Source organism: Hipposideros armiger, unplaced genomic scaffold (assembly GCF_001890085.2).
Source record: "Hipposideros armiger isolate ML-2016 unplaced genomic scaffold, ASM189008v1 scaffold_12, whole genome shotgun sequence".
NCBI lineage: Eukaryota > Metazoa > Chordata > Mammalia > Chiroptera > Hipposideridae > Hipposideros > Hipposideros armiger.
In genome coordinates this window covers 2,254,810-2,265,913 of record NW_017731362.1, presented here as the reverse complement: position 1 = coordinate 2,265,913, position 11,104 = coordinate 2,254,810, and the positions used below count along the sequence as shown (strand labels likewise).

Here is an 11,104-nt window from a genome sequence, read left to right as displayed (position 1 = left end):
CACACACACACGCATCATTTATCTCTCTGCCTATCTTTCTCACACAAATGCCTACAAGCACACACACATAATCAGAATAATAAAGCTTACTAACATGTATGTTGATCTCAGAGGTATGAACCATATAAACTAAGCTAATTAAATCTAGTATTGTCACTCACGTTAGCTTGGTACTAATCAACGGAAGTCAGACTCTAAAAAGTGTCATAATCCTTCTTTTCTAGATGATGTACATTTTAAACAATAGCTTGGGAGACGCTTTCCCAGGTTGAAACCGTTTCGGCGACTTCCTAATATGAACTAGATAGCTCTCTTGCCTTCTAATCATACACAGTACACAAACAAAGCCATCGAAAAGGTGGAAATAAACCTATAGCTTTTAGAAAAACTGGGCAAGCCTAAAGAACTGAGTAAGGTACAAGGGAACATGAGAGGTAATATGAGCTCCTGTTTTCATATTACCAGTTGTAGTACTTGGGCAAGTAAAGCAACTTTTTTAAACCATTATTATTAGAAACTAAGCTTTTCACTCTAAGAGAGAAAAAGATACAAACATAAAACAAAAGAAAGAAAATTCGTAGTAATGTTAAATCTGAATTGGAACCATCCATGTGAACTACACACACACACACACACACACACACACACACACATTTATTTTTCTTGGCTCTATGCACTGAAGCAGTGGTATCCAAGTAGTAATAAATTTACCAGGTCTTGGTTTCTAATATCATTACCTACTAAAAAAAACCCACATCTTCTTTGAATGATTGATTCTAGGTCTGGGGCAGGAAAAAAGGACAAGTGAACTTTGAATGATTGATTCTAGGTCTGGGGCAGGAAAAAAGTGCTGTACCAGAAGGACTAATGACGCCATGCTACAAAGGGCTTAAGGGTGTCCACTGGCAAACTTTGAGGTAATTTGGGCATCAAAAAATATACAATCATGATGGATTACAACATACTGAAAAAAGATATCTATCAGACAACAGTGATCTCATAATTGGGCATGGAGAGGGGAAAGAGAACAAAAGAAGAGGGAAAAAGCAAAAGCTCTTCTTTACATAAGAATGCCAGCTATTAAATGTACAAGAAATAATAAAATTAAAATTCCATCGTTTTGCAATCCTCAATATAAGTGATTTAGGAAAGAGTCATCAATGAATACTAAAACCACTCAGTGAAAAGCAGTTGGGAAATAGTTCACAGTCTCAAAGCATCACCCTGCAGATTACTACTAAATTCAAGGAAGAAAATCAATCTTTGTAATGGGAGAGATCTGGCAGTCATCTTTAACCAAGTAATTAAAGGTATCACCAATAATAGAACAACTTACATTATATGCCTCCAATTTGGTGCAATAATAAGTATACAACTTTTTCTATGAATAGAGTAATCATATAATGTATCAGCTAAACAGCTTCATTTCTGAGAGTAAAAGGGAATGCTATTAATAAATATACCAAAACAATAGATATAAACTGGAATTGTCATGGACAACCCTGGATTTATCTTTGTTTATAAGTATCCTTACAAAAATATTTAAACTGAATCTAATCATGATGAAACATTCAGACAATTGACCTATCTTCTCTACACCAGTCTAAGTCACGAAAAACAAAAACAGAGAACTGTTCTACATTAAGAGACTAAAGAGATAGCATAACCAAATGAAATGTGAGTTTACATGCTACATTAGAGGAAAAAAAGCTACAAAAGATATTTTTGGGTCAATTAGGGAAGTGAATTTGGACTGAATATTAGACATGACAGAACTTTTATTTTCTCAGAGTGATAATAGTATTGCGATTATGCAATTATTCTTAAAAGATGTATATACACTTAGGTATTTAAGGGTGAAGTGTTTTAAAGCCTGCAACTTCCTTTTAAATGGTTCAAACAAACAAACAACAACAACAACAACAAAATATATCTATATATATATATAGATATATATCTAAGTATACAATAGGGAAAGAGAAATAAAGCAAATGTGGCGAAATGTATGGATAGTCAATGCATCCTGTCTTCTAATATATCTGTAGGTTTGAAGTTTTATGAAATGAAAGTTGGGGGAAGGAACAATGCAAAAAAAAAAAATGTCTTTTTACCTTGAAGTCTCTCGTCGGTGAATATTTTGTTTGTTTGGTTCCAGGTGCTATCTATAAATATAATTCTTTTCAGTGTTGTCACTTTGCACTTGCTGTCCTTCAAATCCTGCTCTTCAGTTTTCTTGCGTTTAATAGATGGTTTGTCAGCGTCATCATTTTTGCTTCTAACATTATTTTGAATCCTTTTTTGCAGATGAAAAGAAATATCTTTTATTGAGACAGACTTAGGTCCAGGGAAAACAAGTGCAACCTAAAGCAAAGAAACTTAAGTTAATAGTGTGCTAATATGATCTTCAAAATGAATAAATTCTGAGTGACTCAAAATTTTAAGAGAAAAAATATATATGTTGATTTTTCTGAGAAACAAGCATTAGCTTGTACTCTACATGCTATTTTAATATGTATGGTAAAGTTTTTGGCTCTTCCTGAGTAATTTGTAATCATAATATACTACCTAAAAGTAATACTTCAAAATAAGTTATTCACCTGTTGATAGAAGCCAACTTAATTGTACTTTGAATCAAAAAATTAAACTTTATAATATCTCATAAGATAAAAGGCAAAGTGTGTGATACTTTGTAAAGGAACCATTGAAAAGTGCTTAATAATTAAATACCATTTTCATCTATATAATAAGCCAAGACAAAACAAATGATACAGTTAAAGGTAAGGATATGGTGTAACGGGCTTCATAGCCATCACTCATGGCAGGTTTAAATAGTATAACTCTTCGTGAAAGCAATTTGGCAACTTAAATCAAGGGTCTTGAAATGTTCACACCCTTTGGCCAAATAATTTCACTTATGGGAATTCGTCTTAATAAAATAATCCTAAATACCCACATACAATACCCAGAATATTTGTTAAAGTATATTTATTACAGTGAAAAAATTAAAACTGAAAAACCTAACATTCAAGGAATAATTCTGTAAATTACGGTACTTCCTTTCTTTCAGCATTTTACTGAGACATTATATACTGCTAGAACTTCCAAGGTCTGAATGGCTCCTGCCAGAAAGCAGGCACCCAGTACATATTTGTGAAATGAATAAATGTTGGTAGAATTATGGGTATTTTCCCCCCATACTTTTTTCTATTTCCCACATTTTCTTTAATGAGCATCATTTTTAATATGAAAAAATAAACACTATAAAAATAAACAAAAACCCTTCAATTTATAAACTTCAAAGTTATAAAAGTTTCTCAGGCATTCATAATGCTTGCCAATATTTCCCCCATACCCAATTAGCAAAGTCCAGGGTTTCTTAATTTTGTTGGATTATAAGCAGATCATGTCTCTTTATAGAATCTAGCACTGTGTTCTATTTAATTAACAAATGATACCTAGCTGACCAGAGAAGGAAACGCAAATACTTTCCTAGATCCAAAACTCAAGATATTATTTACAAACACAACTTTATAAACTCAACCCAAAAAAATATTGATAGGAGAGGAAATACTTACCAAGTCCTTTCTAGCACAAGTGAGTATACTAATTTTTAATTTTGTTTCTAAATTAACCACACAAAAAATGGTCCCCAAGTAACCTAAAAGGGGTTTACAAGCTTCTTTAAGAAGTATCGAAGGTCTAAATCTTTTTGAGATCTATTGCAATATTACTCTTCAACAAGACCACTAAAATCTCACTATTGTGAAATTCCAACTATGTGAAAACCAATTAAGAATCTAGGAATGAGCAAGAAAGGCCTCCAAACAGACAAAGGAAATGTCACAAAGGCCATATACTAAAGTTCTTAATTTGGGGAGAATTTCTGAAAATCCTTTTAATTCAGTCTTTCTTTTCTTCTTTTAGAGAAATTCCAACAATGTTTGTAATCTGTTTTCTCAGTTTGCATCAAATTAGACCATTAACGTGTAGTACAGGCAGGAAAAGGGAGAGGGGAAAAAGTAAAAGCAAGCATGATAATACTGGCAAGGAGTAAAAACCTGAAGAAACAATGCCAAAAAACAATAAAAAGTGGAAAGACAGACTCAAAGAAGCCTAACAATCTGGGATTATTTTATCTTTTCAGACACCAGTGAAGCACACTGTATATTGTTTGGTGCTGCTACATAAGGATAACCCTAGGTCATTAAATAGAAAAATGTTATATTTGTTCAAGTAAGTTCAGAAAGGCATTGGAGTTTAAAATTCATTTTTTTGGTTCAATGTGAAGAGTTGTAAAAAATAAACCACCTACTTCATGGTCCTTTTCTTCATATTCTGGAATACAAGGGTATGTGTAAATATTTACAAATTCAGGTGCTAAGAGTTTTGCGTGTATAGCAGTACTTTTGCCATCTGTTTCATTTGGATGTTTAATGATGTCAATCTTCAGTGGAAGCTAAAATTGAAAAAAAGACAAATGAACAAAGAAAATATAAAAATTCCTATTTTTATGTTAATAAAAATGGTCTTTAAAGTTTAAATAGCAAGTGCACATTACATTCCTACAAATATACTTCTGGTTTGAAAGTCATACTTTTCTAAACCAGAATATTAAGAATGATAGGAGTCATCAAGTAAACCAAATTTCTTCAATATTATTAATTATGCTATAGAACAACTATTTTCAACTCATTTAACATAGAATCTGCTCTTAAAGCAAAGCTAATGTCATTTTCATTTAAGTTGCACAGGCATTCAGTCCAACTCCTTGCATTTCAGTATTTGTGCCAAGAACATTTTTTATAATTCCTATAAACTTTAGGAATTTTAACACCTTAGGTTTGTTAATTTTATGATATACTTAAAGGAAATAAAAGTTTGGGCAAAGCTTCAGGTCTAAAATTCAAGGTAAAATTTTGTTCCTTGCACATCTTTTGATGTCAAAGGTATTATCCTTAGTAGTGAACATCATGATTCTCGGACGTGGCCTTTAACAGCATAAATGAAATCATTATTAGTTGAAAAATCAATAACAGAATACGTCTGGGAGGTACACTCTTTATATGAAAAATAACTCTTTTCAAAATCACTTTGCCTATTTCCCTTAAAGTTTCATTATTTAATTGTTATGGATTTTGTCTTGCCTCTATGCAACCATAGTATTTTCTTGCATTTCTTCAGTTAGATTTTTCTATTATTTCACTGATGTGTTTGGTTTAGTTTTCTGTACAATGCCTGTGCAAGTCCTGCATTAGCCATGATTATGAAAATGAAAACCAAGTCATAGCTCCCCCACTATATATAAGAAACTGTCTCATATTTACTTGTTATGATAATCACTCTTTCCAATTCCCATACTACTCTAAACAGGCAGGATTCTAGGTATTTACCCTGGAATACAAAACTATTTTTCTTGTTTTTTTAAAACAACTTTATTAAAGAGAAAAAAATTGATAAAATAAACTGCACACATTTACAGTGGACAATCGAATGAGTTTTAACATATGTTACACACTTGAACTCATTACCACGATCAAGATTAATGACATCCATCACCCTCAAGTCTTCTTGTGCCCCCCCTCCTTCCCTTTCCCCATCAACTACCACCCACAGTCCTTAGGCAGCCACTGATCTGCTATCACTGTAGATTAGTCTGTATTTTCTAGGTTTCTATATAAATGAAATCATACAGTATGTACTCTTTTCATCTAACTTCCTTCACAAAATAATTATTCTGAGATTCATCCATGTTGTTGTATCATTAATTCCAGAGCTATTTTTTAAAAGAGCAGTTGCTGCATGCTACTAAATGATCTCAATTGCATACATTTTGTCTTTCTGGATGATTATGTGCAAAGAGGACAGTATATACCTTAAAAGGGCCATAAATATGTATCCCAAATAGTTTTCAATTTAGGGTTTCAAACCCTAGGTCTCCTACCTTCCCCCCTTAGGCCTAGTGATCATTAATAAGTTATGGCCAATTGCTTCCAATCACCAAGCCAACCTCTAGTTAGAGAAAATTTACCATTTAAGTAGGCAGTTCACAAATGATTTTATATCACTCTAGTTCTGGCTGAACTCTACATCAGAATTCCCTCATGATGCTCAGTCTTAGTTGAACTATATTCCCTTTTTCCAGGGTGTTTCAGTACCAGGTCAGCATTAGCTTAGACCAGGGAAGGTAGGAAAGAGAAAAGAAGAAAAAGCAAGCAGATCACGACAAAGTATTCTATTACTAATAACATCAGTTTTCTTATATGGCTGATAAGTAGAGCTGAAAATTCCAAAGGTAAACACGAACATTTCTGATCAGATGGCTATCTTTGAAGGATCATTTATATTGAGGACACAGGACTGTTATTAATGTATTTTACAAATCATGCACCTAGCCTATTATAAACTAAAATCTATAAGTATAAGACAATTACACAAAATTTGTGCCCAAGGAGTATTCCTGGGACCCAGTCCAGGTCTCTTTAGTTCTCTGTGAGTTAAATTGGGAATATCTGATACTATGAAACAAAAATACAGACACAGAACAAATCATGGAAATGTATGTTTGTACTCTAGTTCACACATTTTAAAGGAAAATGCTTCTTAAATAATGACAGGCTAACACCAGTAGAGTTGACCAGATGCAGTTCATGTAGAGATGTTCTATTTTCAAACATGTAAAGAACATCCATCTGTTCTCTAACACCTGTGTCTCCTGTAAGAGATTTACCACAAAACTTTCTGCACAAATTTATCAAAATGCCATTAGCAGGAAGCCCTAAGCCTTTCCCCATGTGATTATCAACTTGCTCAAAGACAGCCTTTTAAATTCTAGGACTCTAGTAAAAATGAAGCTTTCTTTTACCTTATGATTTTTTTCCTCTTTAAAAAAACAAATACCAAGGGCACCTTTTAAAATTGCTTATTCATTTCTCAGGACATAAAAAAAAAAATCACATTCCGCATAAAGATAGGTATTTATGAATTTATTCCCTAGACTAAAATTTAAAGCTTGGGAAGTACTTACTCATTAAGTAGTCATCTTCCCTTCCCAAGTAGGCTATCTAAAAGCAAATGCTAAATGATTTGTAAAAATAAAAATAAAGTAAAAATTAGAAAAATTTGTTGTTTTTATTATTATTAATATATATTAACGTATCTTTATATATGGCCTTTAAAATATAAACCCTTAAGGAAATCTCTACACAGATCAATAGGCCATTTAGAGTTGATCGAATACTGACTTCGTAATTTGAGTCATTTCTATCAAATAGTGGACATTAGACCGCTGATTTAGAAAATAATCCTCTATTATTAAATTTCTATGAAAATATTAGCCCTGTCAATATATTATTGACTTTATTATTCTGACCTTCAATTTTTTCAAACACACACATCTTAAGATAAAATTTTAATAGGATGCTTTCTTTATGTGGCTATGATATAAATAGAAGATAGAATAATTCTGTATGTACTTCAAAAGCCATACTTTGAAATTGTGACATCTTTATAAGATAATGGGAAACTTAAAAAAAGATTTACTGTTCTCAAGTTCTTATTTTTTCTGAAGTAACCAGAAAGCTAATTAGAGTCCATGATTACTTATTCTTGGCCTGTAAACTTTCCAATAGCTGGTAAGTGTCATTTTTATACCCATGAGAAGACCATGGACTTGCCAAGATGATATACAGGCTGAACAAAATTCAAGGAACAAAATATGAGTATTAAAGAATTTTTCTTTATTCAAATTTAAAGAAACTTAAAATAATATTAAATGTTTTTAAATATAGTTATGATATTCTTGCTGACCAGTACTAATGAGTCCATTTGTAGAGTTTAGTCTCACTAAAATCCTAATAGGCAGCAGTCAAATTTTATGCATTATTTGATTTATTCCTAAACTTTGGGTCACTACTAGACAAGTTAATATATATGCAATAAATTATTTGATTATGTAGACATGACTGTTTACAGGCCTTATGACTATACACGAGTAGTCTTGGTGAGCAACAAAAGTATTAAGTAAGCAATTAATTCAAATCAATTTTTAAAATCAGGCTTTATAGCACTACAGTTATAACATGGACCAATAAGCAGGTCTTAAGTCTTTTCAATTTTCATTTAGTTTTGTTTTGGTCACTGACATGTGCTCCATCTCGACATATAGGATGGGGCTAAGCCATTTTACAAAAGCCTAAGCAAAAATCAACCCTCGCTCCTTCAGAATGTGTGTTCTCAAAGTGCACTCCAAGGACTGGAGGTAGTTTTTGAAGCTCCTTCAGGCAGTCTATAAACTTTTCTGTTGTTGCATTAACGTTTATATCATATTTTTTATATGTGGTAAATGAATTATAATCGCTAATAAAAAAGTAATTGATTTCATTAAAAACAATACCATTCATCTCAGACTCCAAGTATTTTGGCAATGTGTCTCCTTTTCCAGGGACAAGAAAACAAATAGGTTTACCAGTCAATAGGATTAAATTTTCTATTAATATAAATCATTTTTATAATGATATTATTTATCAACCTTACCAATTATAGAACAGGCATATATGAGACATCTTTTTAAAATCTACTTTCCTACTTTCAAACAATTAAATTTCTTACCAACCTTCACAATTGGCATCTGTTCAATGGGTACATTTTCAACTGGGACATAACATGTATAGCAGTAGAACATTCTTGAACCACCACATTTAAGACATTTTGATCTTCCACTTCGCTGAGCTTTTTGAAGAACTTCTTGAGATGCTAAGCATAAGTTTTGAAGAGGATCTTCTGCAGCTATAGAAGTAGTTTGTGACTGCTGTATTTCCACACATTTTGAATTATTTTCTTCCCTTTCTTTGAGAAATACAGGTGGACTGAGAGACATTTTTCATTCAAACCAAAGTTTAACACCTATTCCTAAAACACGTAACAGGGGTGCACTGGAAAAAAAAAGGGAGGGGGCAAAATAAAAACAAAACATTTTACTCACTGTCTCCACAAAGAAATTACTCACTTTAATAAACAACTGTGTGCTCTTTTTAGTATTTATTAACAAAAGTTGACAAGTTTTTTAAGCCACTAAATTAGCATACTTTAAAATACAAAATTAAGATGCAATAAACTCAAAACAACAAAGTACCCTTTTGGACCATTCCCTCCATAAAAATAGAAAGGTGCTCTATTAGAAAATTATTTCAAATATAAAGTTTAGGTACCAACAATCCATTTTTCAGTGACTCTTTTTGTTCCAAAGATAGCAATTTTGTTTTATATTAGAAAAATAATGGCTTAATGTTAGTATCAGCCAGGAATATATTCAACCTTGTAGGCTCTGACTTTGAATTGATATCACATGACATCTAATCTGAAACTGAACTTTAATGAAAATATAAGGTTCCAGTAAAATCAGTAAAATTTAGTTGGTTATGTTCTAAAAGTTATATTCCTCTACAACTTAAATTAAAACACACATAAAAAATATAACTAAATATCCATTAAAATATAAGATGCATCTACTTCCAATTATAATTTGTAAAATATTCCGAAAGGTGAAATATATACCCAGAAAAATAAAGTGTGATCTTATAAATTTAAAATTTTACAAAGTAACATTAATGCTCCACTCATTCTAAGAATCCCTACTGCTTTTTAAATACATACACCATTCAGATTCTTAGTTCTAGAGATAAGATAGTAAAATAACTTTCCCACTTAAGTATTTCCATCAAAGAAGGATGATGGCTGCCAAAAGTGTTATTCAAACACTCTGTAAGCACATCTTTGGGGGGAGGGGGGAAGGCGGGCAATAGGCTGGGGTCCTTTGATTTGATATGCATTCCAAAGCTGTAAAACGATTCTCTTATTAAAAAGCTTTACAGCATTGTGGTGTTTTACTATGAGGCTCCCGGCACTTTGATGACAAACACACAGGCCAAACACTGTGACTGCAACAAGAAACTTTCTGTGGTCTCCCAAATAGAAAATTAACAAAAAGTCCAATGGAACATAATATACAAGATAACTTTCTAACAAGAAGTTAGTGATATTAATTTAATTACTCATCAGGAGCTTTTAAAGATTGTAAATCCCAGTGAGCTTGACACCCAAAAAAGAAATGCAAAGAAAAACGATGCTGGTCATTGAAAGAAAAGTAAAATATACTTGCCAAATTCACCCAAGGGGAAAATCAAAATACTATACAATAAATATTTTTTATGTATACTATCAGACACAGGTTTACATTTTGGGTTTCTCAGAGAAAGTGCTACTTCAGAATGATTGTCCAATCACTTCTTCCTGCCTCACAAATGGAAAACATCTACTTCTGACCCCCATATCAAGTCACCTAACTAAAAAGGGCTTCTATTGTATCTTTGTGAATATGCCCTCAATGACCAGAAGAGTGCAGGGTATTACACTGCCACCTTTTCTTGAGTTTCAGATCCTTTTAAGATCACATAAGAGTCTTGGGCCTTATCTGTAGAAAATGCATATACGCACACAATATTTTGCTCACAGTTTCAAGTGGTTTGCATATCTCTAGAGCCCATCTACAGATCCAGGCAAAGAAATCCTAAGATAAAAAAGTTATTCTAAGGACAGGAGCAGCCTTAAAAGTCTGGGAGGAGATCCTATCAATCTTCAGAAATTGGGGCTACAACTATTGGCCAATCAAAGGTCAATTGTCATAGCCATTAGAGATCTCATCATTGCACTTACAAAGCTAATTATGTTTCACCTAAATCCTCTTGGTTTGGGTTTGTTTTAGTATTGCCTGAGATCCTTACAGAGAAACACTTTCAAGCTGTAATAGTCTTGAGTTACCTAGATCACCGGGCTCATCCTAAAAAAGAAACTGGACGAGACTAATTCAACCTGACTCCATTTCCCTGGGTGTTCAATGGAAAACTACTGGGGAGTTTTTCTAGGGCTCTCAAAATGCATTCCTCCTGAAAAGCCTCCTAAATATCCCCTTATACTTGGGCTTCCATCCATATAACTAAATGGATACTAGTAAAGCCTTATATAAATATCATTTCTCTACAAAATCAACATAAAAACCTGTGAGACAGTGAAAGGGAAATGGTTATGGCTCCCTCCCCTGCCTCACCCA

At 32.7% G+C, this 11,104-nt stretch overlaps 1 protein-coding gene across 1 annotated transcript in view; it reads right to left on the bottom strand.

The window, feature by feature from the left end:
* Positions 1–11,104, bottom strand: part of DTWD1 (DTW motif tRNA-uridine aminocarboxypropyltransferase 1) — an 18,077-nt gene that overhangs the window by 4,988 nt on the left and 1,985 nt on the right. The window contains exons 2-4 of the mRNA XM_019663830.1: positions 8,612–8,930; positions 4,313–4,456; positions 2,112–2,361 (exon numbers count right to left, since the gene is read on the bottom strand). Of these exons, the coding sequence (XP_019519375.1) occupies positions 2,112–2,361; positions 4,313–4,456; positions 8,612–8,875 (658 nt within the window). The 5' untranslated portion in view covers positions 8,876–8,930. The remainder of the gene's footprint in view (positions 1–2,111; positions 2,362–4,312; positions 4,457–8,611; positions 8,931–11,104) is intronic.